Source organism: Phacochoerus africanus, chromosome 5 (assembly GCF_016906955.1).
Source record: "Phacochoerus africanus isolate WHEZ1 chromosome 5, ROS_Pafr_v1, whole genome shotgun sequence".
NCBI classification, from domain to species: domain Eukaryota; kingdom Metazoa; phylum Chordata; class Mammalia; order Artiodactyla; family Suidae; genus Phacochoerus; species Phacochoerus africanus.
In genome coordinates, this window is record NC_062548.1 from 36,050,605 (window position 1) to 36,073,278 (window position 22,674).

The 22,674-nt window shown below is 48.4% G+C and overlaps 1 protein-coding gene across 4 annotated transcripts in view; it reads right to left on the reverse strand.

Annotated features, from left to right (window-relative positions):
• Positions 1–22,674, reverse strand: part of SNX29 (sorting nexin 29) — a 551,544-nt gene that overhangs the window by 490,166 nt on the left and 38,704 nt on the right. For all 4 annotated transcript variants that reach the window (XR_007134934.1, XM_047780471.1, XM_047780470.1 and 1 more), the window contains exon 4: positions 10,191–10,315. Coding sequence is in view for 3 of the 4 variants with exons in the window: in XM_047780471.1 (XP_047636427.1) it covers positions 10,191–10,315 (125 nt within the window). In the remaining variant the exon portion in view is untranslated. The remainder of the gene's footprint in view (positions 1–10,190; positions 10,316–22,674) is intronic.

A 22,674-nucleotide genomic window follows, 5' to 3' on the forward strand; every position in this document is an offset into this window, starting at 1 on the left:
GGGAGGGCCACACAGAAAGTTACCACTTGACGGAGACGGGCTCTCTGCTTGGGAAGATGAAAAAAGGTTCTGGGAGTTCCCGTCATGTCGCAGTGGTTAACAAATCCGACTAGGAACCATGAGGTTGCAGGTTCCATCCCTGGCCTTGCTCAGTGGGTTAAGGATCCGGCATTGCCGTGAGATGTGGTGGAAGCTGCAGATGCGGCTTGGATCCCCCGTTGCTGTGGCTCTGGCGTAGGCTGGCAGCTACAGCTCCGATGAGACCCCTAGTCTGGGAACCTCCATGTGCCACGGGAGCAGCTCAAGAAAAGGCAAAAAGACAAAAAAAGAAAAAACGTTCTGGATGTGGGTGGTGGTGATGGTTGTACAATGAGAATGTACTTAATGCCTTTGAAATGTACACTCAGAAATGGTTAAGAGAGTCATGTTTATATTACATATATTTTATGACAATTTTAAAAAGACAGGAAGAGAAAAATAGAATTCTGAGCAGTTGTGAGGGAAAGTGGAAGAGGAGGCTGGGAGGAAGCCCAAGGGCTGGCCAGAAACCTGGCAGAACCACTCACTGAGCAAGGAACACAGGACGAACATGGGCTGAGGGTAGGGGGTTCAGTCTTGGAGACTTTGATGAGCTTGCAGTACACCCACACGAAGAGACCCAAGAGAAAGGCAGGGCGTGATCTGTGGGAGGTCTAACTTCGAGTCATCCACGCAGAGACAGCAATGCTCCCCCAGGAATTCAGACAGGATGTGTAGCAATGAGAGTCAACCACAGAATCCGAGGATACATAATATTTAACGTTTGAGGGTGCAGAAGTGATAAGCCAGGAAGGATCTGCAAAGAAGCAGAAGGAACACCAGGAGGTTGTGGCATTACAGAAGAGAGGGGAGGACAAGGTTTCAAGGTCAGAGGTGCCAAAGGCTGCTGAACCGATAAGGAAGATTTAACGTAAATTCTACAAGCCAGGCACCTGGATAATGACCGGTGGGCCTCTGCCCCTGTGACAGACTGCGGCCACAGAGTCTGACGATGACACACTAGAGATTAACAAGCACATCAAACTCCAAGGGTGTGCCACTGAAATGTCACTACTATAAATCAGGATGTACCCCCTCAAGATTCAGCTCCCGAAATTCTAACCACTGAAGATGATGGCGTTAGGACATGGGGTCTTTGGCTGGAGCCCTCCCTAGTCACGAGGGTGGAGCCCTCTTGAATGGGATTCGTGCCCTCATAAAAGAGGCTCCAGGGGGAGTTCCCGTCGTGGCGCAGTGGTTAACGAATCCGACTAGGAACCATGAGGTTGCAGGTTCGGTCCCTGCCCTTGCTCAGTGGGTTAAGGATCTGGCATTGCCGTGAGCTGAGGTGCAGGTCGCAGACGCGGCTCGGATCCCACGTTGCTGTGGCTCTGGTGTAGGCGGGCGGCTACAGCTCTGAATTGACCCCTAGCCTGGGAACCTCCATATGCCACGGGAGCGGCCCAAAGAAATAGCAAAAAGACAAAAAAAAAAAAAAAAGGCTCCAGGGGGCCCCCTGCTCCTTCCACCGTGTGAGGACAGCGAGAAGGCACAGGCTGTGAGCGAGGGTAAGGCAGCGGGCCCTCTGGGGTGCTCCTGGTTAAGGAAGCTCAGGAATCATGAAACGGTACGGAGCACATTGAATGATGGCCTTCCTTCCAACCCAAAGGTGTTAACAACATGTTTTTATGGAAGAACCCACATACTTCCAGACACTAGGAGAAAGGAACACAGACCCAGCGCCCTGAGTGCCCGGAGCTGACCCTCTAGCAGGGTATGCAGACAACAGACAGCTGAATACAATGTGACAGTGGCATACAGTGGCATCCTCTGACCTTTGTTCTCTAGAACAGAGGCTGGCAAACTTGTTCAGCAAAGGGCCGAATAGTAAATACTTAAGATTTTATGGGCCAGATGGTCTCAGTCAAAACCCTGCCTACAAGCAGCCTGAGACAATAAGCAGATGAGTGTTTGTGGCTGTGTTCCAATAAAACTTTATTCACAAAAACAGGTGGTGGGACCTAGTTTGCTGACCTCTGCTCTTGGTGACCCTAACTTAATCCTTGCTGCTTAATTTGCTCATGGATTCAAATTGGGGGAGGGGGGGATCATGACCTTCCAGAGAGCCCTCTTTCTAGAAGCAAGATGCCATTATGATTAAAAGTAGGAACTTTTGAATCACATTCATGTAGGTTTAAGCGGAAATCCCAGCTCTGCCACCTTTCAGCTTTTAATTTTATTTTTATTTTCTCTTTTTAGGGCTACACTTGTGGCATACAGAAGCTCCCAGGCCAGGGGTCGAATTGGAGCTACAGTCACAGCAATGTGGGATTCAAGCCGCATCTATGACCTACAGCGCAGCTGGTGGCAACTCAGGATCCTTAACTCACTGAGCGAGGCCAGGGATGGAACCCACATCCTCATGGATGCTAATCGATTTCTTAACCCTCTGAGCCGCAACGGGAACTCCCCACCTTTCAGCTTTCAGAACACTAAGGCAGTGGTGTCATTTCCCTTAGCCCTATTGTCTTCATCTGTGAAATGAAGACCCTGTCACTCCCTAGGCACAGTCGTTTCAGCAACAAAACGGAACAATGAGCGTGGAGGGTCCAACGACGCCCCTGGGTCACGGGGATGCTCAACAAGCAACACCAGCAACACCAAGGAGGCCAGACCTGCGGTTCATCAAAAAGAGCAGAAGACATCCAGGGGTCTCTTCCGAGTTGAATGTGCTCATCTTAGCTTCTCTCCCATCTCCGCAGCACAGGCATCTGGACCTTTCTGAGTTGTCTTGCTTTTCCTTTTCTTTAAGTTTGGGTGATTTGGGAGACGAGTAAAAGTTCCCATTGTGGGTCCATGGTAAAGAACCGGACAAGTATCCATGAGGACATGGGTTCGATCCCTGGCCCCACTCAGTGGGCTAAGGATCCAGCATTGCCATGAGCTATGGTGTAGGTTGCAGGTGTGGCTCAGATCCCACAGCTGTAGCTGTGGTATAAGCCAGAAGCTACAGCTCCAATTAGACCCCAAGCCTGGGAACCTCCATATGCCACGAGTGTGGCCCTAAAAAGACACAAGAAAGAAAGAGAGCTAGCTCTTAATCCTTGGCCAAGGAACCGCTGCATGCTTCAGGCAAAGAGAGAGCGAAAGATTCAACTCAAAATGTCTTAAAACATTAGGGAATTAAGTATCTCACATATTATGTCCAAAGATAGGAAGGGCAGTTCCAGAGGTGGTTAATTCAGTAACTCAGTGACATAACCAAGGATCTAGGTACTCTGCATCTTTCTGAGCTCCCATCCTGCATGTACTGGCTTTCCAGACTTGTCCCTTCCTCATGGTCACAAGATCACTGCCACAGCTCCAAACATCAGGGTCTCACACAACAACCCAGGGGCATAAAAGAAGCCTTCTTGTGTCTCCATTTAAACAGCAAGGAGCTTTCTCAGAAACCTCTCAGCAGACCTCTCCTTTCTTCCCTGGGGTCAGAATTATCTCCTGCCCTAAGCCAACCACTGGCAAGCTAGAAATGTTTGTGGCTGGCCCGATCTGATCCAGATTCCTTCCTCCAGCAGCTAGCCTCAGGCCTAAAGCTTGTGACCACTCAGCATCAGAACAAAACCAAAGTTCTGTTAGCAAGAAAGAAGGGATGGGTCTGCTGGGTGGGGAATAACCAGTGTCTGCTGTAATTATTCACACTAACTTGCATAACTGGAGTGGGAAGTTTAAACAAACCTCAGGACCAGGCTTTGAAAATGCAGGCTCTCACCAACACCACCAAGTCAACTGTCTGTGTACATCAATCCAGTCACTTGTCAAACATCAGAGCAAATGACTCTGGATTCCCTAGTGGCTCAGCAGGTTAAGCATCCAGCATTGTCACTGCTGTGGCGAGGGTTCGACCCCTGGCCTGGGGATTTCTACATACCATGGGCATGGCCAAAAGAGAGAGAGAGAGAGAGAAAATGGCTCTGCTGGGCCCAGCAGGCTCTCGCTGGGGTCTGAATTCTAAAGGAGACACACTGGGTGACCTTACTCCAAGCTTCTCTGGGTCTTGCATAACCCAAGTACTTGGCCCATCCATTCAAAGGGACCACAGTTTGGGAAGAAGACTGCTTCACAGGCTCACCAAGACACAGCTGAGCTGGCAGCGTGACTTACCAGCATTTCATAGGTCACGGGTGTCTGGGTAAAAACTCCCCAGGTCAAAAAAAAAAAGGAAAAGAAAATAAAGAAAAGAAACCTGAATGCTAGGCTGAAGTCAAAAACAAAACCAAACCACCTGACAGCACACAGCGGAATGGGAGGTGGCCGCGGGCACTGATCAAAATCCTCATAAAAGGGATGGAAAACTGCCTGCAAACGCCCTTTTCCAGGCGACAGTTTCTCTCTGGAGGAAAACCTGGTACCTGCTCTGCAGTAAAGCAACTGAAGAGGGTCGTGCACACAGGGGCACAGCTGGCCCCCAGGAAAGGCCCAGGCTGCAAGCCTCACCCCCAGGGACCACGGTCAGCGATGGATAATCAGCTTGAATCAGGCCTGCTCCCCACAAAAAACAGCAGTTGAAAAAGCCAGGCTTTCTTTCTTTCTGTCTTTTTAGGGCTGCACCCATGGCATATGCAAGCTCCCAGGCTAGGGGTCTAATCGGAGCTGTAGCCACTGGCCCACGCCAGAGCCACAGCAACGCGGGATCCAAGTCCGCGTCTGCAACCTACACCACAGCTCACGGCAACGCCGGATCGTTAACCCACTGAGCAAGGGCAGGGACGGAACCCGCAACCTCATGGTTCCTAGTCGGATTTGTTAACCACTGCACCACAACGTGAACTCCCCCCAGACTTTCTTTTTTAATTACGACAAAACGAGAGGCCTAAGAGCTCAGCAAAGGCAGGACAGACATGAGAAACTCGGATCCCAAAGCGAAGGGAGGTCCACACATGTGACCCACACATGGTGCCTCCGTTTGCCCTTCAGGCTTTTTCCAGCTCCAGAGCCTCTGTGATGAGAAGTTTTGGGAGCTTTCAGAATTCCCACAGGGTCTTAAAAAAAACCAGAGTTCAGGGCCTGCCGAGGAGGAAGGGCGCTGGTCAACACCCCAGGGATGCCGCTCTGGGCCGGACGGAACAGTGCCGCCCCCAGGACTTTTTTTTTTTTTTTTTTTTTGTCTTTTTGCTATTTCTTTGGGCCGCTCCCGCGGCATATGGAGGTTCCCAGGCTAGGGGTCGATTCAGAGCTGTAGCCACCCGCCTACACCACAGCCACAGCAACGCGGGATCCGAGCCGCGTCTGCGACCTACACCACAGCTCATGGCAACGCTGGATCCTTAACCCACTGAGCAAGGGCAGGGACCGAACCTGCAACCTCATGGTTCCTAGTCGGATTCGTTAACCACTGCGCCACAACAGGAACTCCAGGACATTTTGTCTCCCTGGAGCCGCGGCAAGTGCCTTTATCGGGGGAAAGGCTGCGGACGGCCGGGACGTGCTCATGTGAGGTCACACTGGAGAAGGTGGACCTACCCCGAAAAGGACTGGCGATCACCTATGGCGAGGAGGGGACCCAGAAAGACGGGGTCACAGGGGAGAGAAGGCCCCAGGAGGACACGACGGGGGTGACAAAGCGGCAAGCCACCGAAGGACAAAGAGTGCCAACGAGCACCAGGAGTGAGGAACACCTCCTCCCTCAGGGCCTCCAGGAGGCACCAGGCCTGCTGGTCCCCACAACCGGGACAAAGTCGACTTCTCCCCATCACGTGAGGCCGCCCCAGGGCGTGGGAACTGGCTCTTGTAGCCCCGGGAAGCGGACGTAAGCGGGAAACCCCACAGAACTACATGCCGAAACAGGACAGAAGCAGAACTCCCCCAGCCCTCAGGAACACGCTCGAGTCGAGGTGTAAACAGATGCCACCCTTGACTGGACTAAACTCATCTGCGTCTCCCCTCGCTGCCTGAGAAGCAATAAATCCTGTCTGAAGGAGGTCCCGTCCTGGTGCCGCGGAAACGAATCCGACTAGGAACCGTGAGGTTGCAGGGTCCATCCCTGGCCTCGCTCAGCAGGTCAAGGATCTGGCATTGCCGTGAGCTGCGGTGTAGGCCGTAGACACGGCTCGGATCTGGCGTGGCTGTGGCTGTGGTGTCGGCTGGCGGCTACAGCTCTGATTCCACCCCTCGCCTGGGAAGCATGCTGTGGGTTAAGCCCTAAAAAGACAAAAAGTGAAAAAAAAAAAAATCCTGACTGAAGAAACAGAACATCACCCTGAGCTTCAAGTTCTCTCTACAATTCTTCATACGCAGCACCAGGCACCCAACTCTTGTGCGAAGACAAGGATGTGTTCAGAATCAAGATGAAAACAAAAAACAGAGGACCTCTGCTACAGCCGAATGAGAAGGTTAATAAGCCCTCTCCTTCAAAAAACAACTACAAAACTGAACAAAACTGACAAGAACAACTGTTTCAGCCCGCTAGACACCAGCCTTGACGGTTTCCCCTCTGAGAGGTGCTTCCGCTCAAAAACTGCTGAATCTCAGATCAGAACAGTAGGAACAATAACAACCGAGCAACAACAAATGGCAACCAACGTTCCAGCTCAAGTGTCAGGGGCAAGAGGGAGGGGTGGGGGCCCATGGCGAACTGGAGCGCTTCCGTCCCATCTACAGGAAGCAGGGGTATCGGGCTCCAAAGTCAACAGTAAGTGTGAGCCCAGAGTAGTTCCCCTGTGGCACAGAAGGTTAAGGCTCTGGTGTTGTCACTGCAGTGGTTCGATCCCTGGCGCAGGAACTTCCACGTGCCACAGATGCACACACACACACACACAAGGCAAGCCCAGAGTCACAGATCCTCAAGTTTAAGAAAAGCTAGAAAGCTGTATTTCACTGTAAAATCGCAAAACTTTTAAACACTGGCAACTTAAAACAACTTATGTCAGTTTTCAAACTCAGTCCTACATGCACCCCAGCCCCAGATGACCAAATGCAGTCGCACCCCAGCAGACTCTCAGCATTAGCGATTTTCAGCAATGTCCTTTAGTTCGGTCATTGCGCACAAGTTCAGCTTTTCTCTCTTCATCTAGAAACAGAGCTTGTGCAATCGCTTTGTGGATGAATGCACTGTTATTCATTCTCTCCTGTCACTTTCAGTTCAGCTGAGCTAGAGTGATCCGCAGAGGGACAGTAACAGGTACCAGGCCGCTGCCAGAAGATGGGGGGAGGAAGGGGGTTAGGGAAGAGCCAGGAGTCTGACACTGCTCTGATCTGGGCTGGAATCCTCAGCTCTACACTGACCAGCTGTGGGAACGAGAGTCACTTGTTAACCTGTGTGAGTCTCAGCGTCATCATCTGAAACGTTCGGACATCACCGCCTGCGCTGGGAAGTTACTGGCATGTCATCATCACACACAAGCTCGGCCGGCCCAGCACCAAGGCCTTGCGCCCCACCGCAGCCCTGCAAGGCGGGCCTGGCATCACTCTTAGTTCACACAGGAGGAAACAAGATGCTCCGAGAACAAGACGTCCCAGAGAGCTCATGGGCGACAAGTCACTGACAAATCCTCACCATCCAATCACTCCGCTACACAGACGGCCCAGCCCAGCAGCCAGCAGGGAGCAGAGCAATGCTCGTTCCCAGCCAGGCCTTCGCTTCAGATTTCATCTCCTTCATTCTGCTGGGTAAGGTCATTGCAATGGCTTTAAGAACGCCAGGAAGCCATTGATCTGATCTTTCCCAACTCTGAGCAGCAGGAGAAAACAAAACAAAACAAAACACCTGCACCCTCTCGCATGAGGTTTTTAATCAAATGTTCAATGGCAGGAAAGAGGTTTTCATCAGCCAAGGACCATCCTGCACCCGTGAATGGTTAATTAACACTGCTGACAAGGATGACACGAGCCCTTGGCAGCCACGCCCAGGGTAAGCCACTTTGGGGCTAAGCCTAGCACAACCTCCTCTGCAGAAACAAAGCCAGAGGCTGCTGGTCCGTCCACCTCTTTGGGGTACAAGTAGAGGAATCATGGCGAGGTGCAGGAAAACAGCAAGAGTAACAAAGCTGGCGGCGCTGTGCACACATGTGGGTGCTACTGTGATTATGAGGGGCTGAGTAACAAAAAGACAAGAATTCTAGTCAGGATGGGAATAGAAAGAGCCATTCGCCATGGTCTGAGGGTCAGAGCTTTAGGAGGGGATGAGATGGAAAAAGCTGCTTAAAGTGTAAAGCGTGTTTGGGAGAAGAGGGTAGCGGGTTAAACACTGATGCAGGGGTGGGGTCTGTGGGGTCTGAAGCAGGGCCTTGACATGAGGTTCTTCCGACCACCCTCCAGGCTGACCAGACCATCTGCCTCTACGGGTGAGAACAGTGACTGTGGCGCAGCAGGGCGCATTCCCAGGGTCATGCCAGACTGACCCTCAGAGCCTGACTCCAAAGCCAAGGCTGCCTCGGTCACGCCCAGGAGCTGCCCTGCCCCAGACAGAGGAGCCCAGAGCCCCGGCACTAGAGACTCCACACCAGCGTCTCTCAAGTGGCCTCCCCACCCCCACCCCAGACAGGTAAGAAGGAAACGAGAAGACACATGAGGGCCCACCCAGCAGGCCGAGGAGGGTTCTCGGAAAAGCCACCTTCTCAAAACCTGGCCAACCAGCCCTAAGCCATCCCCATGCAGAGGCTCAGGGAAGCACCTGCCCTTAATCTGCCCCTGTGCCACCTAAGGCCGACATCTGAGATGGGCGGGCAGCTGGCCGCGTGTTCTCTGAGGACTGAGGCCCTGGATGCTGGCTCTTCTCTGAACCTGCCCCCTTCATCACTGCCTCGTAAGGAGGAGACGAGGAACACAGAAGAAAAATCAACAGTGACAGGAATCCCTCTTACAACTGTCGCCTGACCCCAACGGGAACCACATCCATTTCTGAAAATGAGCAACTGGTGAGACAAACAGGAATCAAAGATTCACTGAAGGGCTGAGAGAAGAAGGGTGAGACGCCAGCATGAATGAAAGAGAAGGGCATGGGGCTCGGCTCGGTCGGCAGAGAATCTCCCAGACGCCTCTACCAGGCACGGCAGGCGCTGACGTTTCTCTGCGCAAGGAGGTGAACTAGCAAAAGGTGACACATTCCACTCAGCAGTGACACTGCCATCACAGTACCAGGAAAGACTTGGGAATTCAGGGCAGCAGCCACAAGCAGGGTCTGAAAAAAACCTGTTCTTTAAATCTGGAGAGAGAAGAAGGACACAGGATTCTTTCTTTCTTCCTTCCCTCCCTCCTTTCTTTCTTGGGCCTCACCTGCAGCATATGGAAGGTCCCAGGCTGGGGGTGGAATGAGAGCTGCAGCTGCCGGCTGACACCACAGCCATAGCACCGCCAGATCCAAGCTGCATCTGTCATCTACACCACAGCTCATGGGAATGCCAGATTCTCACCTCAAGTGAGGCCAGGGGTCCAGCCTGCATCCTCATGGATACTAGTCAGGTTCTTAACCCACTGAGCCGTATGGAAACTCCCAGGATGTTTTTTATATGACACGATACATGCTTCAAAGTTCAGATCCAAGCAACTCATGGTGAACAAATCACATTTGCCCCGTGGAGAAGACGGAGGTCCAACCACTCCCAGGGCTGGCATGTGAACTGATTTAATTTACAGAAAAGACGAACGCTAAGTGCTTGCACTGAGTACCCATGAATGTTAGGAGTTATTACTATTACCCCTGTCATTCGGAGACCCAGGAACACGGGACAAGGGAAATACTTTGACAACTTGAAAATGGACGGGAACAGCATTATAAGCTCACAGACCTGAGTGGTATCTGTTGCTGTTACTGAAGATAGATTTAATTATAAAATGCCATGCTAGCTTCACGCATAAAATTAGAACAGATTATTCATTTCTCAGCAACTGCCGCCCTACATTGGTGAAATAAACACCTTGGCGGTGGGCCCCCCAAGCCCCTTGGAGACCACAATGTGTGGCTCTGAGAATTCTGCGCCAAGGGTGACCTCATTTAAATTAAGATGCCAGCCAATACCGGTTACCTCGAGTAAGACAGCCTCACCCTGGATTTCCCCGCCACCATGCGCCACCAGCCCCCACTGGTCCTGCACAATGACTGCCTTGCCTGCTATTAAAAAACAAATAAAAATTCAGAGAGCAAGAGAAAGGATGGGAGGCATCAGGCCAAGCAGTACCTGTTTCGGTTTTGCTGGCAAAGCCGGCTGCCTGTTTGATCGCGGCTGCTGTGAGGGCTAATCCTCGACTCCTCTTCAGGCCATGCTGCAGGACGGCCTCAAACTGGGCACACAGACAGGTCACCCTGCGAGAGAACCAATGATGCATCAATCCACCCTGTGAGGACGGAGAAACAAGTGGGTGACCTGAGCATCTCCAGGGAGCCAGGGAGAGAAGGAGGGTACACACCAGACACCTGGAATTATAGGCAGGTAACTGACATGTAACTGACTCCACCACTGTCTGCCTTTATGCTCATTTCACATAACTTGGGGAAGCCCTACAAAGTCTAGCCAAGTTCATCAGACCTGAAAGTAACAATTCACAAGAAACAAGGGGAAATAGAATTGGTGCCAGCCACCAGGGGAGGGGAAAAAAAAAAAAAGCCAATTTAAAAACAAATCAGTTCAGTGTAGAGAGGGTTGGGTGTTAATTGTATTCAATTCACAAGGTTCCACTCTAATTCATATCATGTAGGTTATGAAACAAGATTATCTTTTAAGAGATTGAATTCACCAGCCTGCCAAATTGGAAACACTGTGTAATTTCATGGCCTGTTACATACCCTAAAAAAATAATGTGAATTCTGACTCTTGTTCTTTCTTTTGTTGTAAGAGATTACACTGTGAAGGCAGATCCAGGGTTGATGGAATTTTCAATTAAGTTACAATGACTGTGCATATAATTGAATTGACTTCTCAACAGCCAAAGAAATGGGAGGAGATGCAGGAACACGTTCACAGGGAGATGAGGTCACAGCGACCATGCTGGATTCTTGACTATGCTCCCAAGGCCCCCGGGACCCCTGGCCCCCTTGGGGGTGTTGGCTTTGGAGGTACCTCCATTCATTTCCATTCACAAACGTTCAGAAATCCTGAACTTCTATGAACCAAGCACTGTTCCAGCCTCTGAGGGCAGGAAGGTGGGAATGAGACAGACGAGGTCTCGGCCTCCCAGTTTCCGCAGTTCTAGAAGGGGCACGTACACAAACAAACAAGCTAACCAGACCATTTCAGTTGCTGAGAACTTGGAAGAAAACAGAAATAGGATGAGATGGTCAAAGGGCAGGAACAGACGTAGATTCTGTGACCTGAATGGAGGTAATCTCAGAGTTATGGCCTGGATGTGACAAGAGGCGGCAGGCAGGCCAGAGGGGCCCAGGCCCAGACCCCGAGGCCACCACCATCCGGCTCATCCCTGCCCACCTACAGGTGTTTCCTGCTCCACCCACCCCGACACCTGAGGTAATAATACTCCAAGTGTTTATCACTCTGTGGGGGTAAAACACTCTCACATCCAAGATTTCACTAGCTCCTCCCATCAACATTTTGATGTGGCTGAGGCGGGTATCATTATCTCCACTTTACACATCAAGAAACTGAGGCTTGGACTTGCCGTTGTGGCTCAGCTGTAACAAACCCGACTAGTGACCGTGAGGAATCCACTCAGTGGATTAAGGATCCGGCGTTGCCACAAGCTGCGGTGTAGGTCACAGATGCAGCTCAGATCTGGTGTTGCTGTGGCTGTGGTGTAGGCTGGCAGCTGCAGCTCCCATTCAACTCCTAGCCTAGGAATTTCCATAAGCCTCAGGTGTGGCCCTAAAAAGATGGAAAAAAAAAGAAAGAAAAATAAAGTAACTGAGGCTTAAAGACATTTAAGAGACAGTACATAATAGGTACATAATTAGAGGCACCTCTGTACTCCAGCCCTACCCAGCCCCCACGCTGTTCCAAGGTCGTTTCCACCGTTCCCTATACGACCCCCCACCACATGCCAGTCTACTCGTCTTCTGCCTACACCAGAAAATCCTAACACAGCATCAACAAACACAGCATGTGTACACTTACTCTCGAGTCTGTGCCCATGACAGACCTGACTAATCCATCCAGCACTCGAGGCCACCACTGCCAATGGTCAAAGCTGGCTCTCCCCAGAAAGGAAGGCCACCTGCATCCCAGGCCTAACGCTGTCCTCAACTCCACCATGTAGTTTCCAACTCCTCCCCCGACTTCCCGGCTCCCCGCACTCAGCTCACGCGGTGCCTGGTACTCAGCGTGGGCCTCGTAAATGCTTTTGCAGTGGGTAGGTAAAGGGGTGATTAAGCTTGAACCCTGGGTCCCAGAATACTCTCCCACATTGAAACAACCCTTTCTGCTGGGTAGATGTCACTCTTTTTTTTTTTTTTAATTGTCTTTTGAGGGAACCACAGCTGCTGGCCAATGCCAAAGCCACGCCATATCCAAGCCGTATCTCTAACCTACATCACACTCACGGCAACGCCAGATCCTTAGCCCACTGAGCGAGGCCAGCGATTGAACCTGCATCCTCATGGTTACTAATCAGGTTCTTCACCCACTGAGCCACAAAGGGAACTCCAGATGTAACTCTTAAATGTCACTCTTAGCCGTCCGTACCCTAGTTTCTCTGCACATCCAGGCAGGCACACGTCTGGAGCTTCCTGAAAGCTGGGAAGCTCCTCCCCCCAAAAAAACTACCTAAATCCCACAGGAACCAAAACAGAGGCATAGCACAATGGAACCTGACCAGGGTCCTGTCTCGGAGGGGAAAAAACAAATACCTTGGGCTGTGTTTAGAGTTCTCCATAATAAACCACAGGCTGCACCTTTAAACGAGTCACCTGCAAATACAATGATTAACTCAACAATCCCCGTCAGCTTGTTTGGCCCCAAGGCTCCTGTCAGTGACGTCCCTGCCAGGTATCTAATAGCACCTGGCCCCTCGGGGGATGGGATACAGGTGCACAACACAAACCCATCCCCAAGGTTTGGGTTACATCAGCGCTATCACCTTCCAGACTGGTCACAATCGGCCCAACACAGCGGAAAATGCAGCTGGTGGTAGTCCTACGAGGAGTTCATCATGAGGCCTGCCTTGCTCAAGGCCCTTCGACTTCACATGCTCCCCATGGCCTCTGTTCAGCTCCCCACTTGACCTGAGCTTATACCTCAAGACCTCGCTCAAGGGTCCCCTCCTCCAGGAAGCCTTCCCGAGTTTCCTCGTGCTGAGCTTCTTTCTGCTGCAGCACCTGATCGATCTGTCTTAACCATCTGCTTTCCACAACCGTCTCCTCTTGCGAACCCGAGCGGCCTGACGGGCAAGGGTCCCATCGCATTCCTCTTGGTTGCACCAGCACCAAGCGCGATGCCTGGCTTCTGTGGTGTCGCTGAAATGGTCTCTCCCCTCGAAGAACTCAGAACATGGACCTGATGTATACTTGGAAGGAGATGCATCACAGGAGATCCTATACCATTTGGAATCCAAATCCAAGTTCGGGAGCCAAGAACATGCCTGTCCAACCGGGTGACTCTATACCCTGGGGCTTGTGCTGGGCACACTATGGGCACTGACATACAATCACTCCACTTCTCGATGCAGATGTATGATAACTCATGCAAGATGAAAGGGGCACCTGCTTTCCCGGAGCTCTTTATTTTCTCGGGCTCTCCTGTCTCCCAGAATGCTCTCTGCTGAGTGCTCTCTGGCATCACGGGGGCGGGGGTGGGTGAGACTGGCTGCCTCCATGGCATTTGCTCACGTCTAACTTATACTCTAAGTTAGTGAACTGGTTATGTTTTTAACTAAGTGGGACACTTAACAGTGAAAGTTTTAATTTTTTTTTTCTTGCTTTTTTAGGACCAGACCTGGGACATATGGAAGTTACTAGGCTAGGGGTCAAATCAGCGCTACAGCCACCGGCCTACACCACAGGCATAGCAACGCAGGATCTGAGCCACATCTGTGACCTACCACAGCTCACGGCAACATCAGAGCCTTAACCCACTGAGGGAGGCCAGGGGTGGAACCCGCATCTTCATGTGTATTAGTCAGATTCATTTCTGCTGAGCCACAACAGGAACTCCAAAAGTTTTAATTTTTTAAAAACATACCAGCCGGAGTTCCCATCCTGGCCCAGCGGAAACGAATCCAACTAGGAATAAGGCTCGGATCCTGCGTTGCTGTGGCTGTGGTGTAGGCCGGCAGCTGTAGCTCCAATTAGACCCCTAGCCTGGGAACTTCCATATGTCGTGGGTGTGGCCCTAAAAAGACAAAAACACAAATAAATAAGTAATAAAAATGCACCAGCCAAGTAAATCACATCAGGTTTTTATGCACACAGCTGCTTACCAGATGAAAGGATAAAACCTATGTGGTGCAGGTCCCATATTGGTGCAATGGAACACTATTCAGCAGTAAAAAGGACTGAAGTACTGATGACACGTTACAAGGATGAGCTTTGAAAATATGCCAAAAGAAAATAGTCAGACCCAGAGCCACATGTTGTATGACTCCGTGAAATGTGTAGAAAAGGTAAATATATAGAAGCTAAAAGTTTACTGGTGCTTGACGAAGGGCAGAATCAGCGATTAACTGTAAACTGGCACAAGGAAACTCTTTGGGGTAATAAAATTGTTCTGAGGGAGTTCTCGTCGGGGTGCAGGGGAAACAAACCCGACTAGGAACCATGAGGTTGCGGGTTCCATCCCTGGCCTCGCTCAGTGAGCCAAGGATCTGGCGTTGCTGTGGCTTTGGCTGTGGGGCAGGCCAGCAGCTGTAGCTCCTATTTGACCCCTAGCCTGGGAACTTCCATGTGCCACAAGTGGAGCGCTAAAAAGGGGAAAAAAAAGCAAACAAAACTGGACTGTGGTGATGGCTGCACCACCCCATAAATTTACTTTTTAAAAAACCACTGCAGGGGCGTTCCCGCTGTGGCTCCTTGGTCACAAAACTGACTAGTATCCATGAGGACGCAGGTTTGATCTCTGGCCCTAGCTCAGCGGCTTAAGAATTCAGCATTACCATGAGCTGTTGGTATAGGTCACAGACGAGGCTCAGATCCTGCCTTGCTGTGGTTGTGCTGTAGGCTGGCAGGTTCAGCTCTGATTTGACCCCTAGCCTGGGAACTTCCATGTGCTGCGGGTGTGGCCCTAAAAAGACACACACAAAAAAACAAATAAATAAAAAAACAAACCAACACTGCACGGAGTTCCCATTGTGTCTCAGTGGTTACAAATCTGACTAGTATCCATGAGGATAAGGGTTCAATCCCCGGCCCAGCTCAGTGGGTTAAGGATCTGGTGTTGCCATGAGCTGTGCTGCAGTTTGCAGAGGCAGCTTGGATCCCGCATTGCTACGGCTGTGGTATAGGCCAGCTGGTGCAGCTCCAATTCAACCCCTAGCTTGGGAACTTCCATATGCCACAAGTGCAGCCCTAAAAAGAATAAAATAAAATAAATTAAAATAAATATATAAATAAAGGAGTTCCCAGAGTTCCCGTCATGGCTCAGTGGTTAACGAATCCGACTAGGAACCATGAGATTGTGGGTTCGATCCCTGGCCTTCCTCAGTGGGTTAAGGATCCGGCGTTGCAGTGAGCTGTGGTGTAGGTGGCAGACCTGGCTCAGATCTGGAGTTGCTATAGCTGTGGTGTAGGCCGGCAGCTGTAATTCCGATTCAACCCCTAGCCTGGGAACCTCCATGTGCCCCAGGTTCGGCCCTAAAAAGCAAAAATAAATAAATAAAATAAAAATTAAAAACCCCACTGCATTGCACACTTACAAGGAGAAGCCTTACGGTATGTTAGACTTCAATTAAGCTATTTTTTTAAAAAAATGTCCTCAAAGTGCTTGGAAAAAGCTTGATGAAGGAGGGAAGGAATTAGTAAATGGAAAATGAAATAACCTCCTCCTGCCTAATTTAAAAGTGTCCACCGCCACAAGCACAGCCAGGCACCGCACGAGCCTAACTGGTTTACGAAAATTCTGCAAACACCAGTTTTCCTGAGTCGTGTCCCAGATTTCAAGACTGCTTAACCTGGCACATTAATCTAAAAGAAGAATCCTAAGAATCCTGTAATTTTCTATTGCAGATGTTAGACATTTATGGTAAATGTTAGACAGACAGGATCGGCAATAAACGCTGCATTTTAAGAACCGCGTCAAATTAACCTGGTGACAGAGGGCATGAATTGAAATTGATCCTTTCACTACGTTACAGCTTTACGGGAAGCTTTTGGTGAAAATCAAGTACGGTCATGAAAATGGACTGGATTATTCTCATGCGGAAAGCCCGCCGGTCACCTGGAACGGAGTGGACTGTACCCACAGGAACCAGTCATTACGAGCATTAGCCGTTCCTCGGATTGATTGATTGATTGATTGATTGGTTTTAGGGCTGCATCCGGGGCATGTGGAGGTTCCCAGGCTAGGGGTCGAATCAGAGCTACAGCTGCGGGCCTACACCACAGCCACAGCAATGCTAGATCCAAGCCGTGTCTGTGGACTACACCACAGCTCACGGCAATGCCAGATCTTCAGCCCACTGAGCGAGGCCAGGGACAGAACCTGCATCCTCATGGATACCAGTCAGGTTCATTTCTGATGCGCCACAATGGGAACTCCCCATTCCTCATATTTTAGACAGTGCAATCATCAGCTAGCCTGGCCACAGCAAGCCCATCACATGACAATCATTTGAAATGGGCCATGCCCTGCATTTAGGTGTTAAAGACTCACATCCTTTAACCACTGAATTTTACTGGCAAAAAATCAACCCTTGGCTCTAATTTACAAGTCAGGTGAAGATTTAAGAATGAAAATATTCAAAACAACACTATTCACAAGTGTGGAAATTTAAAAACACATAAAGATTTGACACTTAGGGAATTAAGTGATAATACAGTACATAATCAAAGGCTCTTGAGCCCTTAAAAATATTACCAAGCTTCTAATAAGTCAAAAGGCTTATAACACAAAATGAAAAATAAGCAGGGTATGAAACTGCATATTAAGTATGTTTTTACCTATGCTAAGAAAACAGAATAAAAAAAAAAATCTGGGAGTTCCTATCATGGCTCAGCTGAAACGAACCCAATTAGTATCCATAAGGATGCAGGTTCGATCCCTGGCCTTGCTCAGTGGGTTAAGGATCTGACGTTGCCATGAGCTGTGGTGTAGGTTTCAGACGAGGCTTGGATCCTGAGTTGCTGTGGCTGTGGTGTCGGCTGGCAGCTGCAGCTCTGATTCGACCCCCAGCCTGAGAACTTTCATATGCCACAAGTGCGGCCCTAAAAAGGAGAAAAGGAGAAAAAAAAAAAAAAACTGAAGGGAATTACGTAAAGAATTAAGAGCCACTGGTAAAATAATTACTGCTGGAGTTTCTTCTGTGGTGAAGTGAACTAAGTATGTGGCATTTGTCTCTGTGGCAGCAAAGGTTCAATCCCCAGCCCAGCACAGTGCGTTAAGGATCCAGCATTGCTGTAGCTGTGGTACAGATCACAGCTGCGGGTCAGATTCCATCCGTGCCCAGCTACATCCATGTGTTAAGAGATCAGCCAAAAAAAAAAAAATGACTAGTGACATCTTTCTTGCCTCTATCCTTTTCTGACTTAGCTTTTTTCTAAGACAAGCGCTTAAAAAGTATTTATATCTCAAGAACCAGAAATACTGCTACCTTGACTTACAAAGAATGAAGAAATGCGGCAACAAAGTTATGGTGAGAAAAAAGTCATCCAACTATTAAAATGCTTACACAGAACTTGAAATATTTTTTTAAAAGTTTAGAGTTCCTATGTGGCGCAGCAGGTTAAGGATCTGGTATTGCCACAGCTGTGGTGCAGGTCACAACTGCAGCCAGGGTTTGAGATCCCTAGCCTGGAAACTTCGACATGCTGCAGGAGCAGCTAAAAAAAAATTTTTTTTAATAAATTTAAAACATCAATTCTTCCCAAATTAATGTATACTTTAATACAATTCCAATAAAGATCACTGGAAGGACCTAACCCAATGTGGTTTTGGGTAGAGGGATAAACAAACAATGGAGCAGCAGAGAGAAGCCTCTCACCCCAAAAATCCAAATAAATACAGAAACATTTAATATATAATAATGGTGGCACTTCAATTCAGATGGGCAAGAGTGGGCTATTTAAACAGTGGCATTGACACAAGGGGCTACAGGGCTGAAAGAAAAGAATAAACTTGTCTCAAACCACCACAGAAATTCCAGATGGGTTAAGATCCAGAAAAATATATGTATAAAAAAATAAAACTGTAAAAATAATAAAGAAAAATACATTAGAATCTCAGGACAGGATACTCTCAAAGCACAATTTTATTTATTTATTTATTTATTATTACTATTCTTATTTTGTCTTTTAAAGGCCATACCCACAGCACATGGAGGTTCCCAGGCCAGGTGCCAAATCAGAACCATAGCCATGGGCCTACACCAAAGCCACATCAACACCAGATCCAAGCCGTGTCTGCAACCTACACCACAGCTCACAGCAACGCCGGATCCTCAACCCACTGATCAAGGCTGGGGATCGAATCCAAATCCCCGTGGATACTAGTCAGATTTGTTTCGTCTGAGCCATGATGGGAACTTCCTCAAAGCACAGCTTTAAAAGTTCACAGAATTAACCATATAAAATTATTCACTTTCAACAAGGCAAAAGATATAATAAATGTGGTAAAATAATAAATGATAGACTGGAGAAAATATTTACATCATATATAACTGAAAAAAATAAGAGGCATAGTATATGAAGAGCTTCTACAAATGGACAACAGAAAGACAGGCAATTCAAAAAATAAAAAACGTAAAGAAGGTGAACAAGGACATTACCCTGTAGCACAGCAGGTTAAGGATGCAGCCTTCATGGAGTTCCCGTTGTGGCGCAGTGGTTAATGAATCCGACTAGGAACCATGAGGTTGCAGGTTCGATCCCTGGCCTTCCTCAGTGGGTTAAGAATCCGGCGTTGCAGTGAGCTGTGGTGTAGGTTGCAGACGTGGCTCGGATCCTGCATTGCTGTGGCTCTGGTGTAGGCCGGTGGCTACAGCTCCGATTCAACCCCTGGCCTGGGAACCTCCATATGCCACGGGAGTGGCCCAAAGAAATAGCAAAAAGACAAAAAAAAAAAAAAAAAAAAGGATGCAGCCTTGTCAGCGCTGGGGCTCGGGTTCAATCCCTGGCCCAGGAACTTCCGCATGCCTCAAGCACGGCCAAAAAAAAAAAAAAGAGAAAGAAAGCAATAGCAAAAACCAAGGACAAAGCTAGAAACAACTTAAACGTCCATAAACAGGAAAATAGTACCTAAGTTATAGCACCTCCACAATATAAAATGCTACACAGAAAGTTTAAAAGAATGAGCTAGAAAATCTGATCCACCTAGAAAGCACTTTTCCCACATGTTAATGTCTGTGAAATCCAGGAGTGCCTCATAATTGATGAACTTATACAATTAAAACGGGCACTGACTTTTCTTTCTTAATTATACATGAAGAAGCCATGATGGTGAGCTCCCCATTATGTTACCTACTGACCAGAACAATGTCCATATTGTGTGGTCCAGCTTCCTTTTATTCAAAGAGCAAGCTGTGGAGGCACATAACTGGTAGGAGTCCCATCTGAAGGAGGAAGGAGGGAAAGAGGAAGGGGAGGGACTTCGATGAAAATGTCCTCTCCGCTCTGTGCACCATCGACCACCCAGGTGGACGTCAGCATCCTTGAAAAGCCAGGCAAACTCGCCTAGAGCTCGGATAATGAGGGCTGAGGCTGGGCACCATCTCGGCATGACAGCCCCAGCGTGCGAGGCTCTCTCCCACCCCTGGCTGGGCCGGGGTCCCAGGACCAGGGGGTCAAATGAGAATGATGCTCTCAATTCGTCTGCCGAGCTTCAGCCTAGAGCCTCCTCCCTCTGCACGAGGTAAAAGGATTGAAAGGAAACTGCAGCCCAGACATAAACAGCCAAAAAGATTTCTGAGGAAGATGGCATCCACCTAGAGGAAACTAAAATCGTTTCAGTTTTATCTCAGAAATCAAACAAAGATAAATTCCAGAAGGATCAAAGGCTTAACTGTCAACAATAAAAATCTTCCAAGAAAATGTAAAAGACAACATTCTAGCTAACACTGAGGAAGGGTCCGAGAACACTGAAAACCCAGAAACTGCTCAGCTGGTACACGGATCAGTAAAAAGACACTTAGCTATGTAAAAAAATTATTTATTTTTATTTTTTTGATTTTTATTTATTTATTTTCTCTTTTTAGGGCCACACCAACAGTATATGGAGGCTCCCACCCTAGGGGTCAAAATCGGTGACCTACACACACCACAGCCACAGAAACTCAGGATCTGAGCCACATCTGCAACCTACACCACAGCTCATGGCAACACCAGATCCTTAACCCACTGATCGAGGCCAAGCATCGAACCCGCAACCTCATGGTTCCTAGTCAGATTCGTTTCCGCTGCACCACAACAGGAACTCCCGGTAAATAATTTTAAATGTAGTAATAGATACTATTACCTGTGCTTACAAAGATAATGGACAGGTTTTTTTTGATATTTGCAATGCAGAAAACAGGTGTAAGGTGACATACAAAGAACATTCGCAAGTTGACAAGGGGAGAAATAATCCAACAAGAAATTAGGCAAATAATAGGAAGCAGCTCTGCACAAAAGAGCAAAGCCAAATAGCCAACAAACATTTAAAAAAAAAAAAACTGAAATTCACTAGCAATCAAGAAATGCAAATTAAAATGACTGTGAGCCACCACTTTTCACCCATCAGACTGATGAAACTTCAAAGCAACGCTCAAGACTATTATTATTAGCAAGAAAGAAAAGGGTGGTTTCGTGCACTGCCGGCAGCAATTTTTAGAAACATAACTGACCACAACTATTAAAAATAAACACATATTCTCTTTGGCCCAGCAACCCAACTCCTAGAACTCTTTGTCAAAGAAATTAAATCCTGAGTAGATAAGAAAAGAGGCTGAAGAATGGCTACGGCGTCACCTCCCAAAGTAGTAAAACTTGGACGCAAAGTCAGTGCTACTTCACAGGCAACTGCTGGCACATCTGCCTCACGCAATACAACGCAGCCTTTTATGAAGAATTTTTAGGACTCTAACTTGGAAAGACTTTGAAAAGGCAATGCCAAGAGAGAAAATACAGATGTAAAAACATTACATCTAATGCCATTTTTGTAAAGCAACGGCACTAACACCTCTGAATGTGCACAGGCGTATTGTATTTGTAAAAGGTCAAATGAATGCAGGTAAAAACACAGAATAAATGATCCTTGATCTTGAACATAGGTTACCCAAAGGGAGGGAGAAAAGGATATGGTAGAGAAAAAAAAAATGGGTGGGGGGGATAACAGTTGACAAAGAACCAGAAAAAAAATGCAAGCTTGCTAACAGTGAAAACTCACAAGGCCGTGGTTTTCCAGATACTAGAGGTGTGAAGGTTTGAGGATGGCACACAGAGATGTAAAAATAAATCAAACGAATGTCCTACTAGAGGAACCAGAAACAGAAAAAAAAAAAAAAAAGTTTCAAATGGGTTAAATCAGAGTTCCTGTTGTGACTCAGCAGGTCAAGAACCCGACGTGGTGTCCGTGAGGATGCAGGTTCGATCCCTGGCCCCGCACAGTGGGTTAAGGATCGGGCACTGCTGTGGCTGTGGTGGAGGCCAGCAGTTGGCAGCTCCATTCAACCCCTAGCCCAGGAACTTCTATATGCAAAAGGTACGGCCCTAAAAAGAATGAATGAATGAATGAATAAATAGGTTGAATCGTCATTTCTGACCATTTTCAAAAGTTCTAATACTAGAATTTCCGTGTGGCTCAGAGGGTTAGGGATCTAGCATTGTCACTGCTGTGGCTCTGGTTACTGCTGGGTATGGGTTTAACCCCTGGCCCAGGAACTTCCACATAATGTAGGCACAGCCAAAAAAAAAGTTATAATATGAAAACAGTAACTCTCTTCCCTGGGGTAGACAGACCTCCAACTTCGGTCTAGAGCAAACACTACTTGGCATTCTTCTGGCAGATGAAGAGCTTTAAAATCAGGAAGAGGTGGAGTTCCCTGGTGGCTTAGCAGGTTAAGGACCTGGCACTGTCACTGCTGTGGCTCTGGTTGCTACTGTGGCAAGGGCTTGATCCCTGTCCCAGGAACTTCCACATGCCTCAGGTGCAAACAAACAAACAAAAAAAGTCAAGAAGAGGAAGTGGCAGCTGAGAAGAAATCAGCTGAAGGAGTTGGTAAATCAAAAAGGAAAAAGAGAATGGAGAAATATCAGAGCCCCTAGATGCAGGTGTGAATAAATGGGAAATGAGGAAACAGGAGAAGCCACATTAAGTCAGTGGCCAATGGAATCTTCGAGTTTGGTCAAAGTTCATAGCCTGAGGAAAAAAAATATTCCACACCAAAAGCTTGATTTTTTTTTCTTTTTTTTTTTTTTTGCTTTTAAATGGCTACACCTGAGGTGTATGCAGGTTTCCAGGCTAGGGGTCGAATCGGAGCTGCAGCTGCTGGCCTACACCACAGCCACAGACAGCAACACAGGATCTGAGCCGTGACCTACACCACAGCTCACAGTAATGCCAGATCCTTAACCCACTGAGCAAGAGCAGGGAT